Source organism: Thamnophis sirtalis, unplaced genomic scaffold (genome assembly GCF_051295495.1).
Source record: "Thamnophis sirtalis isolate CommonGarterSnake01/CBP01778 unplaced genomic scaffold, rThaSir2_p1.2 scaffold_13, whole genome shotgun sequence".
Classification (NCBI taxonomy): domain Eukaryota; kingdom Metazoa; phylum Chordata; class Lepidosauria; order Squamata; family Natricidae; genus Thamnophis; species Thamnophis sirtalis.
This window is the reverse complement of record NW_028261393.1, coordinates 11,823,004-11,839,975: the sequence shown is the minus strand read 5'-3', so window position 1 is coordinate 11,839,975 and position 16,972 is coordinate 11,823,004. Positions and strand designations below refer to the sequence as shown.

Here is a 16,972-nt window from a genome sequence, read left to right as displayed (position 1 = left end):
TCTTCAAGTGGCCAAGGTTGAGAAACACTGCATTAATGTAACCACTAGAAATGAACATTCTAGAAACTAAAAGTAATTGTCTGGCTAAAAGGAACAACGATCCGTACAGAGCACTTGGAAAAAGCAAGTTAGTTATTACCTAGGTCTTGCATAAAGTGACAGTAGGGTAGTTAATCTGGAAGATTTCCCATATCTTGCCATCACTATGGTGAAATACGATTAATTTAAGGAAAAGATTGGTCTAGATTAGATTTCACACAATGGAGTATTGAATTTGGCTACTGGCTTGAATAGTGTGTGATGTACTGCTGCGTTTATAAGCCTTTACCTAGAATGATCATACAAGAGGAGAAAGCAGATCTAAGGATTTTTTTTTCCTTTTCTGTTCCATAAATGCTGATAATTGGAATTTCTGGCACCAAAAAGGAGAAGCCAAAAAAGAAAAGAAAAAAAAGAAACAGATGACCCTGTCAAGCGAAGGGTTGTTCTAGCCTGAGCAGGTGCCATGAAACAAGCTATTACTTTAAGGCCCATCTGGATTGAAGAGTTTTTCTTCTTTGTGCCACCATATTAAAATGCAAAGCCAGTCTACTTTGAGTGCCAAGGCACAGAGGAATTCTTTAAACCTGCCAACCTAAAGGCACCACTTTGAAACCCAGTGTAAAAACCCCTGAGGCAGCCCAAACTCTTTAGCCACACATGACAAGGCCCACGTTTTCCGACAATTCTGTCGGTTGGGTGAAAATAATAGGCAGCTCTCAAGAAATGCAAGATGAGTGATAGGTTTGGAAAGGAACTGAGGCTGCCATCCTTAGTTCATCAGGCCTGTAACTTATAAAGTGCCAGTATTCCCTGTGCAAATGATGGATTTTCCATTTCCATCTTGTAGAGTTGGAGGGGGCAGGTCAGTGGCCTGTTTTTCAAAGAACGTGTCATACTTATCGGCTCTGCTTTTTTCACACTGAAAAAGCCTATGGGAATTCCTGCCCTCATGCTGTGCTTAATATTGTGCTTGCTTTTATTCTCCAGCTTTGATGTGCAGTAGCACCGTGCAGATGCCCTTGTACCTGGTCCGTTCATCAGTATTTGATCAGACACCGCTGGTGGCAAGAACTGGCACTAAACAGGAGCGGTGGGAGGAATGATGCAAAGAAAATGCGTGTGTTTTTTAGAATGATCTCTGAGGAGTTTGTAGCTTGGGAATTGTGTAATTCCTGCTGTCTGCATGGATGTTAATCTTGCTGAATTCACACGTCTGGCACATTTCAAAAAAATTGTACTGAGAATGTATTGAAAATCCGATTGCATTTCTCCCCGGCATTTTAGGAGAAGACATTCTGGAGCTTAGAAAGGTTTGTGTTCTGCTCTCCTCTAAGCTGGGAGAAAGGGGGCAATGCCTTTATCTAGCAATCGGAATAAGGAGAAACTTCCTAACAGTGAGGACAATTAACCAGCGGAACAGCTTGCCTTTAGAAGTTGTGGTTTGCGTCATCACTGGAGGTTTTCAAGAAGAGACTGGAGAGACACTTATCTGAAATAGTATAGGGTCTCTTGCTTGAGCAGGCGGTCGGTTGGATTAGAAGACCTCCAAGGTCCTTTCCAGTTTTGTTCTGAATTAAGTTGCTTTCTTCTCTTCTTTTAAAAATGTAGAGAAAGAGGAGAACAAAGGCATTGGCTGGTCAGCCCTTTTACCTCTTCCTCTAAGACACTGTGTGAGGCAGGATATGGTCTCAGAAGCACAAATCACTCCAAAGGATCCAGGAATTGCTACAGCATGAGAGCCATATTGCTCCAGCCATGACTTGGTTTCCCAAACAGCGGGCAATCTCTACCCACCCCTAGGATCACAGGCTGCTGTAGGTAGAACTGGCGTCTCAGATGCAAGAAACAGCCTCCTAATCAGTGAACGTCAGCTGCTGTGACAAGCCATCTTGGAACAATTGGTGCATAAAGGTTTGGTTAGGAAAGAGCTGGATCCCGCTGGTAGCTTCATTAGAAGGGGAATTCCTCTCTTCCATGCTGAGATTGTAGGAACTAAGCTTTCCTGTCGGTGTGTAGCATGTATGGGTAATTAGGAACTACAGTTAGCTCCTGGCATGCCCTGAATTCTTGCAACGCGGTTTCATTTCTGCAGTCAACAGAACAGCCTATTCCTCTGAGCCCTGGGGGGGGGGGGAGGGGGTATTTCCTGCCCTGACTCTGGACCATTCTCCTCCCTCATAATTCTTAAGCCATATTAGGGATCCTGACTAGCAAAGCAGTGGCTTGCATTACCCTGTCAAAAGCTGCTGCTTTTCAGTCTCCAGGACCAGGAACGGAGCTTAAAAAAACACACACACATTGGGATGCTACACTAGGAACTACGCCACCTTTGATCTCTTGGGCTCATACAGTTTTCCTCCAGAGCAAAGGATTCTGTGCTGTTTGTTGCATCATGCTGTTCACTGCGCCGGGCTATAGTAGGGTCAGTGAATGAGGCACATTCACGGGAGATGGAGGGGGGGGGAAAAAAGGACAAAAACCTGTTGCCTTGGCAACTGCATATGAGGGGGGGGGGGTGCCACAGCACCATGGAAATTTCCTTCCCAACTGCCCAAGAGATGGCTGCAAAGAATTCCTTGCTTGGAAAGCCCAGGAAAGTTAGAGACCGGAAAGACCATTGAGCAGCAAGACCACTGATGGGAACAAGCTGGGATTATTCCCATAGTTTTGGAATTGCATTGGATTTCAAGTATGGGTTGAGCTAACCAGGAAATTCCTTTGGATGTGGATCAGTCCCTGGACCACCTGTGGTTGACCTGCGTGCTGAATACTCAGGTGCAGCTCCAGAGCACTCTGGAGTGGGCATCAAAAAAGGCTACGTCATGGCAATTCTGGAGGGGATTTTTAACATTTTGCAAGCGTGGGGGAGCTTGAAAGCAAAATACCTCAAACATGACTTATATATTTTACCCTCTGATGAGGGTATCTGTTCAATTGTATCCGATTCTCAGTGGCTCTATGGGCCAGGCTCTAGGTCTGATTGTTTGTTTATTTTCTGTTTACTATTTATTCCACTTACAGCCACCTATATTTACAGGCTGTGGACAATAAATCATAATTTATTAACCGCTTTCACCAAGGGATGGTACAAATGAGAATGGCACACAGCAATTACAATGAATTCAATCAAGTTTAGTCATGACTTCATACTAAAAGTCAAGTCAGTAAGCAGCTATTAACCAATAAAACAAAACAGACACAACTATGCTTAATTGCATATTGGGATTCAGGATGGCATTGGTGAGATTCCTAGGAAGCTCCTTATGGGGCAAACCTATCAAATGTCCTTAATTTGAACAAGGCTGCTGCATCATTTGCTGCTTAGCAAATTTGTAGCCTTGGGATATTTGTGCTGGCATAATTTAAAGGTTGGCTTTCAAAGGATTATTAATTTGCTATACATGGGAGTGTTTCTGTTTACTTGTCTCCCACCCCCACCGTACCCCGTTCGTAATGATTAAAGGACTTGTGTCTTGGCAATTCTTTTACTGATTTCACATGTGGCAAATTTGTATTTTAAACAGAGTTTGATGAATAAGTGGTCACGGCCAGGTTCCCATATAATGCTAAGTCATAAATTAACCAGTCATGTTGAGGCTTCCTTTGATATATGAATTCATCATCTGTGCTTTCCAATTTATTTAGGTTAGATTTTAACCTGTTCATATGTATTCTTCAGATTATGGGGTTGGCCCAAGGAGCATGTTTTTTTTTTATAATGTTCATTGTTGAGCAGAAACTCCAACCGCCAAGATGGTGGTTTGGAGGGAGCACTGAAAGCAGAAACTTTGTGGCAGGTAACCCTTGTTTCCCCCCCCCCCCCCTTATAACAATGGTAAGAATCCTGCAGGAGAGACTGCTAGACCTGGGTCAGCCTTGAAGGACAAACCAGCAGTGAGCCACAGTGGCACAGTGGTTAAAGTGCAGTACTGCAGGCTACTTCTGCTGACTGCTGACTATCTGCAATTTGGTAGTTCAAATCTCACCCAGGCTCAAGGTTGACTCAGCCTTCCATCCTTCCGAGGTGGGTAAAATGAGAAGCCAAATTGTGAGGGGCAATAGGCTGACTCTGTAAACCACTTAGGGAGGGTTGTAAAGCACTGTAAAGCGGTATATAAGTCTAAGAGGGGTGTGGGTGTACACACACACCATATTTCCTTTATAGTGGATAGTCCTTAGCAGAACAAAAGAGTCTGCATCTTTGCATTAAGCATCTTCTTCATCATCGTTACCAAGACCTAACTAAAGAGAAATTGAAAATCCACAAAAGGCAAGACTAGGCAAAAGAATTAAATTGTCTTATGCCCCAAGTATTTATTATTATTTATTATTATTTACTGGGTCCTCTTCTGTTTGTTTGTTCATAGAACACACATTGGAAAACCTCACATCATTTTCATGAGGACAGCAGGCAAATATATTTCCAGCATGGTTTAAACCAGCTCTCTGCAAATATCGTCGTGGAAAACAATGGATTCTAGGTATAAGAGTGGGCAGCTACTTTTTGTCTTGGAATACTGTGGCAAAGGTGAACAGAATAAATACCTGTATAATAAGTTCAGTTAGCTGCATCTAAGAAACGAGGTGATGCCGTAATATGACTTCCTCTGTAAATCCAACTACTGTACACAGATTGAAGTTAATAGAGCTCTGAGTGTATACCAAAGGAATGTAATTTTAAGGTTCCTGCTGTTAAATTTTTTTTTGTATATTGGAAACAAGAAGGAGAAGACATTTCTAAATCTTTCTCTGCATGCCATGTTGCTAAATGCACCGAGGACAGGAACAACTTTGAATTATATCACTTTATTCTTGGCAGCCTCATTTCCCATAGTGTGTAAAGTACAGCTATAGATATGCTGGAGTTCACCCACAATCCATCTAATCCAGTCAAAACCCTATGAAAAGCTGGGCACAGATGTGCTTGGATCCACTCATTCAGCTTTCCCAGAGATTGTCACTGAGTGGCACACTATGATGCTATTGCTTCCATTGACACATTTATTTTTGGCAATATTGTCTAGTCTCCTTTGGGAGAAGCTTAGTGTCTTTCCAGTTAACTGAGAAAGACACAAAAGTCAGGGATTAAAAATGGAAATTTGGATGCTCTTAGAAACCTAAACAACAGTATATAAAACCGGTCTATTTGATAGCACATCCCAGAGAGAAAGGTTTAGAGACATCCTTCTCCTGATGTTCTGGTTTTCTAGACATGTAAGTTTTTAACACTCTGGACTCTGTCAATTTCATTTGTCTGGTGCACCCACAGTTCTACCATTTCAATATGTAATTCAATCTCACCAAAAGGTCCATATTATCATGTCCACGCCATTTTTTTTCCTCCTAGATTCCAAAAAATTAGATTCCTCCCCCGCCCACTCCCCCAGAGTTGTGGTTAATGGTAAATGTAGAAACTTGTCTAATTGACATTTCTTGTTTACTCACAGCCTAGCTGTATTCTCCACTCTTGGGAGCCCCTTTTCGGAGGCATCCAGTTCCCGAAGCCATTATCATCCCTCCCAGGCCCAGCCGTTGAGGCAGAAGAAGCAACAGACGGTGAGAAGAGGATAAAGTCATGCCATGTGGTCTCTAAGGAAAAGCAAACAGCAACTGAAATCGGACTGTTCTTTTGGATATCCGGTGATCCATCCTTATGGAATTAGATGATAAGAATTGGGAATCTAGCTATTAGGAATAAAGACTTTTCTCCCCTTTTTTGCTCTGATCTGGAGGCTGAAACAGAATAGCCACCTTCCTTCAAGAGTTAGACATTCAAAGAGCTGATGGGTATAGCCAAATCATTAGCCTTTTCCTAGAGAGAGCAGGTTGAAATCAACTCAGCAACAAAGATCTTTTTGAGGCAGCAAAGCTGGCTGGGGAATTCTGGGAGTTGAAGTCCTCCAGGCTTAAATTTGCCAAGGTTGGAGACCCCTGCAAAAGCCTTCTTTCCAGAAATGTAAAGATAAAGCAGGTGTCTTAAAGCACAAGGCTATGGTGGATAATTCTAAAGATGTCATCTACAGGAATCTGGGACGTATAAAGTCTCATGGAATGAAGCTATGGTCTCTGAAGTTTGGATCAGAGGGGGAATCATGTCTTCTTTATTTTGTTTACTTCTTAGGTTCTGAGCCCGTCTCGTTTGCAACGTAAGAATTGCTCTGCCCTTTCTGGGCAGCCAGAAAGTGCTTCATACCCTCATTTACTGCCTGACTCCACCTCCCATGAGGGAAGGCCCTCTAAATCGAATTCTACAAGCCCTTTCAATGAGTCATGGCCCTCAACTGAACGCAGTTCTTCCTCCCTGACTCCAGAAGGAAAAAAGGATCTTCCAGCAGAGGCTAAGACCCTGGATGCACAAAGGCTCCCGGATTCTGCCTCAGACGGTGAATCCATTGTTGCCAAGTGAGTCCACTTGTAAGAGTCACCTTTGAAATGGCAGATGAAGTTGAGGGACACATGAATGGGCTTTGTAGATGAACATTGAATGGGTTCCACCACAAAACCGTGTTCGACTAAACCGCGCTCGATGAAACCGCGTAGCTGACGTCATCAACAGTGCGACAACAGCGCGGAGACAGAAGTATGCTGTAAACGCTAAACCTAAAATTAACCCCTAAACCTAAACCTAACCCCCCTAAACCTAATCCTAAACCTAACCCTAAACCTAACCCTTAACCTAACCCTTAACCTAACCCTTAACCTAACCCTTAACCTAACCCTAAACCTAAACCTAATCCTAAATCTAACCCTAAACATAACCCTTAACCTAACCCTAAACCTAACCCTTAACCTAACCTTAAACCTAGTCCTAACCCTTAACCTAACCCTAAACCTAACCCTTAACCTAACCCTAACCCTAACCCTTAACCTAACCTTAAACCTAGTCCTAACCCTTAACCTAACCCTAAACCTAACCCTTAACCTAACCCTAACCCTAACCCTAAACCTAACCCTAAACCTAACCCTTACCTTAAGTTGAATCGGCTTGCTTTCAAAGCACTATTTAAAGCGCCCTTCTTTCTCCGCGCTCGCTGTTGTCGCCCTGTTGATGACGTCAGCGACGCGGTTTGATCGGGCGCGGCTTAGTCGAGCGCGGTTTTGTCGTGCCACGCATTGAATGATGGCCTTGGTTGCTTTTCTCTTGACCCTTTTCCCTTAGAGTCCTGATTTCAGGTCCACCTGAAGGTGAAGATTGCCTACCAGCCAAACTTCCTTTTCTTTCCTTTGGCAGGTATATTGAACGGTTCCGCCACGGGAAGCCCACGGATCGTAAAGAGCGCTCGGCGTCTAGTGGCGGTTCAACTGAGTTTTGGTGGCTTAGCCACTCATTTCTCCCAGATGTAGAAAGCTCTAAGAAGGCGGCATCGCTATCTTCAGGTACTTAAATCCAAAAGAATAGAAATCTGGCTAGGTTCATGCATTGTACTGAGTCATCCGTTTGTCTTATCATGTTTTATTTGGCGCAGTGGCTGAGTTCGTAACACTTTGCTACGCCAAAATAACCAAACCACATTGTGACTTTTAACATGACGTGTGAATATAGTTCTTGGAGGCACAGAGCTTTTGTCAGACCAAGGCAAAGCCCGAGTTCTCTTGTGGGAATAAAGCTGCATTAGGTACAGGTAAAATGGAAAATAGATGGGAAGAACGTTTCATTTGGAAGTTTGCAAATATGGCGGTAGGCACCCACGGGGGTCATGTTATCCTTGGGCAACCTCTACTTTCCTGTTCCCAGTTGGGAGACATGAAGTGTTGTTAGCAATTCGTAGCAAGTGTGGATAATGAACCGCCTTGTCAAGAGGACAACAAGTATTGCATTGTCTTCATCCGCTTTGTAACTATTGGGCACGTGGTGTAAGTTTGTTTGTTTTAAAATAAAAGTAATAGTGAAGGGATGCCGAGAATGGCAGAGACTTAGATAATCTCCTTGGCTCCTAAATGCTTTGTGCATCCCTAGCATTTCCTGCAAGTGGTCCGTTCATAGAGTTTGTGTTGACTTGCTGGAAAGGCATTTAGGGGATAACGGGGTTTCAGAAGGCAACTCAGCAGCTCCACGGAGATACGTCTGATGCAAATATCAAGGATTTCCTAACCCATTGAAGCATCCTGTGATTTGTTTTCTTCTTCTTTGTATGTAAAATATTTTGGAAAGCTATTCCTTTAGAAAGATGATGGCTTTATATAAACCCTTCACTTTTAATGGAGACCTCTCTCTCTCTGCAGATAACAGCCAAAGTGAAGTGGGGTTATCTCTTTTCAGTCCCATCCTGGCTCAAACTGCCTTGGTGAGTAACAAGATATTGTCCTAGACAAGAGGCAGAAAGTAAAATCTCGGCTGGCTTCTTTCTTTTCCAGCTCACAGATAGTCTCGGGCCCATTGAGTTGAGAAACCTGTATTTGACAGTGGGGATCAATCCTTATCCGCCACAGAAGCTCAGCCTGCACGAATGACCTTGAGCTGAGGGGGCTTCCGAGCTTTGCCTCCTTCAGACTGTGAGAATAAAAGAGAATGTGCCCGTCTTTGTGGCCCTGAGCTGCTTTCAGGGAGGCCAGAATAGAACTGCAGTAGATACATAGGAAGGTCATCTGATGAAATGTGGCTGCATAGGCTTTGTCAAATACATTCTCGGAGTAATTGCTCTGGCTCTAGGTAGAGAAAAATGTAAGATGTGTTACAGTGTTTCAGTAGATTTCTTGAGTTTGGTTCCCCCGGTCACTTCCTTGTTGTTTTATCAAGGACTTAACGTTTGGAAATTCCGAATTTCCAGAGGAGGGAAATCTTGCTTTTAAAATGTTCACCTAAAATGAGCAGCAGACAACTTTTCATTGCTTCCATCTCTGGAGCTTTCTGTTACTGAAGACCTTATCTCCTCCCCCCCACTCCCCCTTTCTGCCTTTAGCTTTCGCCTTCGTGAGAGTTACTTTCCATGGACACATTGCATAGCACTGACTTCACCATCAAGAAACACCCCCCCCCCTTTCCATAACTTACATATTTTGCATTGGTGTGCATTTCCAGAGGTGTCGAAAATTCCACTCTTCTCCAGCTGGCAGAATCTTGGCACGCTTTTCCCCCATAGAGCTTTCCCGCTTCACACTTTCTTTACGTGCTCTTTGCAGGGAGAAATGCAAGCTGCTTCTGCATTTGACGCTGAGACCGTGAGCCTGCAGGAAAGAGCAGCTAGGGTCATAAGCAGAAGGTACTGGCCTGACTTACATTTTGTCCATCACCCGATAGACCAATGCCATTTTTTAGTGATGTGCCTCTGTTTGGGGGGTCTCAGGAAACCTTTCCTTTCTAACAAGATGCCTTTCTCAATCTGTCTTCTGCTTATAGCGTCTCACCACCAAATAGTTTCCGGTCCGGGGGGCTTGATTCTACTGCTACATCCACCAACCCAAATAGCACCCCAGACTTGCCTCAACATGCTCTACGACACCCTGCAGCACACCAAGTGAAAGGTAGGGCAAGATCTGTGATCTAGAATGATTCCACCCTCCACCCCCCCTCGGTATTTACAAGTTTGGTCTAAGTGAAAGAAATGGCTACTGAGAGTGAAAGGGGAATTGGAGAACCTGTTGTAGCTCGCCAGCCAGCAGAGCTGACAGCAGATTCAGACAGTGAGGAGGTTGGGGAGGAACATGGGCCAGTCCTGGAGTCTGGGAAAGGCTCTGACGAGTGCTCTGCATTGGAGGCAGCGAGGGTGGCCAGAGCCGTCTGACAATTATCAGCTGCCTTCAGAGTCAGACATCAGTGAGGCAGACAAACAGCTGAAGCCTGTTCCCAGTGTGCGCATGCACAGAGTTGCCAGATGAAGGGAACAGCTAAAGAACAAGGGCCAACTTGGGAGTAAGGCCACAGAGGGGCGATGGATGGCCCCTCCCAGAGGAAATAAAAGAGGAGCAAAAAGGAAGTGGAGTTTGCAGGAGACAATTAGTTCCCTTAATTGGTTCGTGACTCTCTGAGACTCCTTGCCAAGTTTGGGAGATATCGGCCTGTCAGCTCCCCAAGCCAGATAAGGTCTGTGAAATCCTCCCTTGAAAGACTTTGCTGGATGTGAACGAGCAGAATTCAGAGTAAATTAATAAAAGGGTTTTTTGTTGGGACAAGGAGTTTGCTTCATGCTCTTGGGAAGCCTCGGTCAGAACAGAACCCATGTTCAGTCAGAAAAGATAATCTATGTAAGTTTATTTATGAAAATTAATCTGTTGTGGAGAAAAAAATGCAGGACACAGATAAAAGATGGGGGATTCAGGGCCTGGAAATCTTTAATTTGAGAAGGATTTGAATGTGGTCATTGGTAAGTTGAACTTGAAACAGCTGCTAGAAGAGGTATTGCATTTCTGGGCTGCATTAGAAACAGCATGAAACCTGAGATCTCCGAATAATTATTCCTTTCTACTTGGCATTGATGAAACTACACCTGGAGTTGTATCTAGTTCTGGGTCCACCTTTCCAGGAGATGTTGCCTGATTAAGCAGAGTTCACAAGAGGGAAGTGACATGTCTTGGTAAAGATAGGCTGAAGGAACTTGGCATGTTCAATCCCAAGGGGAAATATAACCTTGTAGAGGATAGACTAGATGGATCTATTGCCACCTTTTAACGCTACAATTTTATGAGACGTTAATGAATCACTTATATAGCTCTTTTGCACTGATGAGTTCCAATTCATAACAATGTCTTTTTGTTTTCCAGAAAGCTTAGTTCTTCCTTATCATACCAGTCCAAGTTCTAATGTAGACCACTCTTTAAAACCAGAAGACGACATCCTATTCCAGTGGCGCCTGCGCCGGAAGATGGAGGAAGCAAGCAAAGCCGCTGCTGCAATGCCTCCTGAGGTTTGGAGGAATCCGTGCTTCCAACCAACCTGCGCCTCTGGAAAAGTAAGGATTTGAAATCAATTAGTGGAATACGTGTAGATTTGGAACTGAGATGATGGAATGAAGAGATGCTTTCTTTCCAGTGGCCGTTTCATTCCATTGAATTGAAGACTTTGAATTGACTGCTGTACAAGCATTTGCAAAAAAGAAACAACTTTGTAAAATACCTATTTTTGCAAACCACACATAAGCATCCACCTCCACATATACTCTCCAGCTCAAGAACGCTTCATTTTCATGAATGTTTTAGCAAGCAGCCTAAGTTATTTTTTTATCTGAAAGTCAGCAGCAGAATTTAGCCCTGTGTTGCATGTCAAGAAAATTGACAGGGTAAATACAGAATGCCCCATTAAGGGAAAGAACATCCGTGTTATGGCTCCTGATAATTTGTGGACTGCTTTCTTTCATTTTTGTGTAACTTCGTGGCAAAAGAGGCATATAAGATATCTGTGGCTTTGGTTCAAAATTAACCAGATGTTTATTTCAAGTAATGCATACGTTGGTAAAATGACTTCTGTATGAGCCAGCGAAGACATTTATTAGTTAAAATGGCTTACGGCTATTACATCACAGTAGTATTTAGCTTTCTTGTGTAGTAAAATTCAGTATCAATGTAACGTAGGAGACAACAGCTGTGCTGCTTCTTCATTTCGTGCTAGGAACAGAAGGCCAGAAATGCTCTTAAATATTTTTTATTCCTCCTTGCAGATGGAAAGAGAAGTTCTGAAGTCAGCTGAGCCAACCCCTCGGAGGGACAAAGACCAAAAAGTGTTGTCAACTTCCGAGCCCCACTTAGATATTAAATATACCCAGAGTCAGTGCCATCCTTGCTCCTGTGCAGGCATGCCGAGGACTGGAGTCACTTCTGGGCAGCTTATTTTAACTATTCCCTCCGGGAATGGGATAGTGGTAACTAGAGGCCCTGAATGCAGAGATGAGCCCATTGTGAAGGATCCAACCCCACAAAAAGATCGCCTTCCTGATTACCTGGAAACTTCTCCTTCAAGACCTGCAAAAGCTAATGAGTCTTTGGGCCAAACAACTTCACGTCATGTTCAACAGGCAGCTCCATCTGACCAGGGAAGGCACCTGGAACTCAGCAGCAGACCAGGGCTGTGCAGAGTCAAGCAGAGACAAGCAAAACCAATTCCCGACCCCAGACAGCCAACACGCAGCCCCACAAAGCATCCAGTTCAACACGTACTATCAGAGGTACAAGCGCTAATCCATCCATCTGCCTGACAGTTCAGTGTCATTAACAAGAGCAATAGTGTTTAGATTTACCGGTATATCTCGCCCCATAGTGCTTCATAGCACTCTCTGTGTGGTTCACAATGTCAGCCTCTTGCCCCCAACAATCTGGGTCCTCATTTTACCTACCTCGGAAGGATGGAAGGCTGAGTCAACCTTGAGCCAGTTAGGATCGAACTCCTGGCTGTAGGCCGAGTTTCCCTGCAACACTGCATTCTAACCACTGTGCCACCTCCTAAATAGAACTATAGTGCTTCAGTTTCAAAAGATATTTTGGAATCCACAGGCCTTCGTGATGCACTGCATACATGTTTTTAAAGTAGCCGTGTCTTCTTGGGATCATCAGGATGGCCAACTGAACAATACTGAATTGTAAAGATCCCATGTCATTGGATTTTCTTTTGGGAACAATGACTTAAAATTATATTCCGAGGAAAGAAGTTAACTTCCCCTCTTCTCCAATCTTGGGGCCTTAAATTCATTAGATTCATTAGACACAAGAGCACTGGACTCATCTAGCTGGTCTCTTGGCCTGAGCCCGCAGAAACACAGTTATTTACCTTTGAGAGGAAGGCACGGGATTCATAAGAGCATTAAGCAGGTCGGCTTTAGCCTCTTTCGTGTCTACTTTCCTACTAAGGTCCTGAGAACAGAAGGCAGTTTGAATGGCCTTTCTTTTTTCCTGTCTTTGCCCAGGTAGTTGCCGAAAGGCTTTTCTCCCCACCTGACTCTCCAGCTGTTCCTCAGGACAAACCAAAGAGAAGCTCAAGGACTTTGGGTCCAGAGGAGGCTATTCCAAAGAACGTTGTCACCCCCTCCCATCCCCAACTCCTGAACATGGCTGCTCAACTGCTGGAGCAGGCTGAAGGTAGTAGAATCCACAGGGACAAGACAGGCGGCTTGAATATCATGGGGATCTTCATCAAAGCAGCAATTTTGAGAAGGGGGATCACACTGCATTTTGCTGTGCATTTCTTAGTGCAAAGTTATTCTTCCCACTTGGGGAGTTTTTTTCCATGAAGCTGGGATGTGGGTCAATGTTCTGATTGTTGGTTGTCCCCGAGCATGGGACTAGTGTGTGATCCCTCTGCAGTGCTTCTCTTGGGCAAGGGGTGAATTTAATTTGAATTCCACAACTTTAAGTTCATCATACTTGGAAAGAAATAAGGATCAAGTTGGAGATGAGATGATGAACACATGAAAGAGGCATGATACAAACGAACTGTGTGATGTTGTATAGCTGTAGCATGTAAGTTTTATTTTGCTGGCTTGCTCCGCAACCTGACTGCATTACTAGTTGGCATAGGCCTGATCCAAGTGGGAAGCACTTGAAAGCTCCAATCGTAGTGGCTGGATGCTGCTCCATGGTTATTTTAATGGGAACCCTTTAAGCATGTGTCATTCCCTTGCTCTCCAGCGCAGATGGGAACAGAGCCAAAGGCACTGGTCAAGTTCAATTAAGAAAGGTTTCTGAGATCTGGACAGAAGGAGGGGGAGGGGAGGGAGAAGGAAGTCAAGACGAAGGCTACATCAGTTGAAGAGCTCTGTATTTGTGAGGGAGTGAAAAAAAGATCCTAAGAAATTGGGCGTTAATGATACATTGGGAGTCCTAGGAATAGAAATATGGCTTGGCTTTAATTGGGACAATGAGTGGTGGAATTTAACAGAAGTGGCTTAAAATAAAAGAGATGGTTAAATAACGGAGATGCTATTTTTCTTTTTGTAGACTCAGATGGCTTGGAATTTGAAGACGACCCTCTGTTACAAGTGTTGAGAAGTCAGAGGGAATCATTGCGTAGTGAGCTTCGGTAAGTAGCCATCCTTCCCCAAATGCTTGGAGGTCCTCTCTTTGGGACGGTGATTTCTTCAGATGTGGTTCTTGCAACTGTTTAGTCATTAAATTGAATCTGCCTCTCCTTAGTTTGATCAGACCTTCTAATATTGTAACACACAGTGATCATTATCCATTCCTCTCAAGTGCATTTCTGGGTATAAACAGGAAGGTGTGTATTTAGTCCTGAAAAAGCTGCAAGAAGCATCTTACAGGACTGAGTGTAGAATTCAGCTTGATCATCTGACTGTAGGGTGGGGTTTTTTTTGTTTTTTGGTAGTGCTGTTTAAGATTCAAATTCCTAGGGCTCCTGTATAAAATGGAAACCATGCGCTTGAGTGCCAGAGTACAGTATTTGTTTTAAGTTCCAGCTTATTTTTAAAATGTTCAGTAAAGTTTGTCACCTTGCTTGTTCTGGAAAAGCAGAACAAATTTTTGCAAAGCATGTAAATTTGTCTAATGTACATCCATCTCTTGCTTAAATGTCTGTTGGTTTTTCTCCAGAACCCAGGGTGGGAATGCTCATTGCTTTCTTGTGGGTGCAGTTGCATTGCTCCCTGCTTCTCAACCGTGGCTCCATTCAAGATCTATCAGATTCTGCTGGCCATTGTTTTCGCTGTTAACTCTGGTTTCATGTTTTATGTTGCTCTGGTGCCCTCTGGCCCTGAAAGTGGCGTGCATTTACGTTTCATTTTCTTGCAGAGCTGTGGATTTCCAGATCATTCAGCTGGAAAGTAACTCCTTTGATCAGGGCGTCTCTCACCAGTGACCACCTCCTGTGCTCGCTTTGTTGAACCTTGGGTGGTTTAAGGTCCCTCCCACAAGGCATTGCTCGAGTCCAGCTTTATCAGGCACTTCAGGATGAATTCAGTCGAAGGGTTTTGAAGGTGCTTTTTTATTTATTTTTTTATTAACCGTAGTGGTTTTCCGATGTCTGCCTGCCTTTAGCAGGCCAGCCTTTTCCTAGAAGATAGCTGGGATTGCAGAATAGCCAAGCGATGATGTGTAGGGATGCCTCCACTTTATATCTGGTGTGCTGTTTCCATGGTTTCGGTGTATATTTTGTGTTGCATTTAAAATAAATGTGTATTTTTGGATCAAAACAAATTGTGATAATTTGCAGTGTACACTCTATCCAGATACATCGGGTCTAATGAAAAGTGGATCAATGGACTCCAAACTCATCTGTCTTGGAGAAATGGGAAGGAATATTTCCCTGTGCAAAGAACAAAGGGAACCTTTTGGGGAAGGGGGGGAAAAAGAGTATTTCTTTTGGAACATAAAAGAAGGCTAAAGATCTCACCGTCCAACCCAAATTAAGTTTAGCTTGTTCCTTTTTTTATTCCACCTTTTCAGTTGATAGTCCAAACATCAAAATGTTTTCAAAAATCCACAAAACCCGTTAATGACATCTTTTAGCGAAACAGTTAGATCTGCTGGGAAACCCATACGAGATCAAAAACAGGACCAGAATTCAAGCTGGAGAAGACAGGAAAATAAACAGATGAACAGAGCCTACAAAAGAAAATAAACACAGGCCAGCTTTAGTCTGAGAAGGATATCTCACAGTGATGGGTCTTTTAGTGAGGGGGTCATGATTCTTGCCTGCCTAACTTATTTATATGTAAAGAAATTGTTAATTGTCTTGAGCGTTGGGTGGGAAACGAAGTTCCAAAGTGCAGGTTCAAAATTCTTTTGCAACTACTGATTTACTGAACATACCTTACCCAACAGCATGTAAATTAACTTCACTTGCATTCAAGTGTGAACTGCTTGCATTGTTTTTCTAGGCTTTCTCCTTTTTTAGCTCACCCAACTGTCCTCACACGATTGTTTTTTAAAATTGTTTTATTGCAAATAAACCCATTTTAAACAGTTGGATCCGTGTTTGGAGATTATGTCGGCAGCCGAAAAGTGACTTACAACTGTAACAGTACTTCTCCCCAGTACAGGTAAACCTCCACTTACAAACAGTTCGCTTAATGACCTTTTGAAGTTGTAACAGCAACGAAATAACATTTTTCACACTTACGACCAACATCATCCATTTGATTTTGTATTCAAATGAGGACTTGAAGTTAGATCTCTCAATGCTCCTGGACTATGTTGCATTCTTGCAAAAGGATCCCTTCAGTATCAAGCAGATTTGGAAAGGAAGGAAGAAACGTGCTGAAAGATGAGTTCCAGTTGTGCCCTGTTTCACTTTTGTGTGTGTGTACAAAGTTCAGGCCACTCCCTTCATTCATCATCTTCCCTTCTGTTCAATCGTGTCTGATTTTCGAGGACTGCCTGGATAAGTCCCTGCAATTTTCTTGGCAAGGTTTTTCAGGAGTGGTTGGCCATTGTTTCCTTCCTAGGACTGAGAGGAAGTGCCTGGCTCAAGGTCACACCAGCTGGCTTCATGCCCAATCACCCACAATATGCCAAATTCCAATTTATAGAATCTACCGTCACAGGATGATTTATAGACCAGGACCTTCGGAAAGTAACATTCTTGGTACTCTTGTTGAGAGTAAATGACAACATTGTCCTTTTTGCAAACCAAGCACTTTGTCACTGGATACAGAAAATCTGGAAAATAGCTTTGATAGGAAAAATTGATTGACCATAGAAGAGCATTAAAAGAACCCAGAGAGGCTAAGATGGTTCCAGTGCATTAGCCACAGCAACAGAAAGTCGCTCATGTGTATCCCACAGATGAAATTCTGGGAGAGCGTTTTTGATGATCTTAGAGAACATAAATAACAGGATAAGACAGACCTTCTGAGACAGCAAGAAATTCTGTTTGGTTCCTTGGGATGGAGGGTGGGGCCATTTCTGAGCAGAACTTGGACGTTGATCACTTCCTGAGTGTAATGCTGCGATATGAATGAAGCCTAATTTTGTTGGAATAAAAAGGTAGAAAAAGCAGTGTAGGAGAGACAGGTGAATGGGGATTCTAGGATGGTACAGGTGGGTCCTTGGC

The 16,972-nt window shown here is 43.4% G+C and overlaps 1 protein-coding gene across 3 annotated transcripts; it reads left to right on the top strand.

Moving 5' to 3' along the window:
* The first annotated feature begins 4,388 nt into the window (after positions 1-4,388).
* On the top strand, positions 4,389-15,879 carry PROSER3 (proline and serine rich 3). 3 transcript variants are annotated; one of them, XM_087727416.1, is made up of 12 exons: positions 4,389-4,523; positions 5,490-5,598; positions 6,164-6,444; positions 7,274-7,419; positions 8,266-8,327; positions 9,163-9,242; positions 9,380-9,504; positions 10,741-10,928; positions 11,634-12,137; positions 12,873-13,044; positions 13,903-13,984; positions 14,710-15,879. In XM_087727416.1, the coding sequence occupies exons 1-12, from the start codon at positions 4,513-4,515 to the stop codon at positions 14,774-14,776; spliced, it is 1,827 nt and encodes a 608-aa protein (XP_087583542.1). In that variant the 5' UTR covers positions 4,389-4,512; the 3' UTR covers positions 14,777-15,879. The 3 variants fall into 3 exon arrangements, with proteins under 3 accessions (XP_087583542.1, XP_087583544.1, XP_087583543.1); XM_087727418.1 differs by having other exon boundaries at positions 5,490-5,682; XM_087727417.1 differs by having other exon boundaries at positions 4,389-4,570; positions 5,490-5,682.
* Positions 15,880-16,972: the final 1,093 nt, after the last annotated feature.

Coding starts and splice junctions, on each gene's coding strand:
- PROSER3 (XM_087727416.1), top strand. Junction 9,243..9,379: donor GCTAGGGTCATAAGCAGAAG/GTACTGGCCTGA, acceptor TTCTGCTTATAG/CGTCTCACCACCAAATAGTT. Junction 10,929..11,633: donor CAACCTGCGCCTCTGGAAAA/GTAAGGATTTGA, acceptor TCCTCCTTGCAG/ATGGAAAGAGAAGTTCTGAA.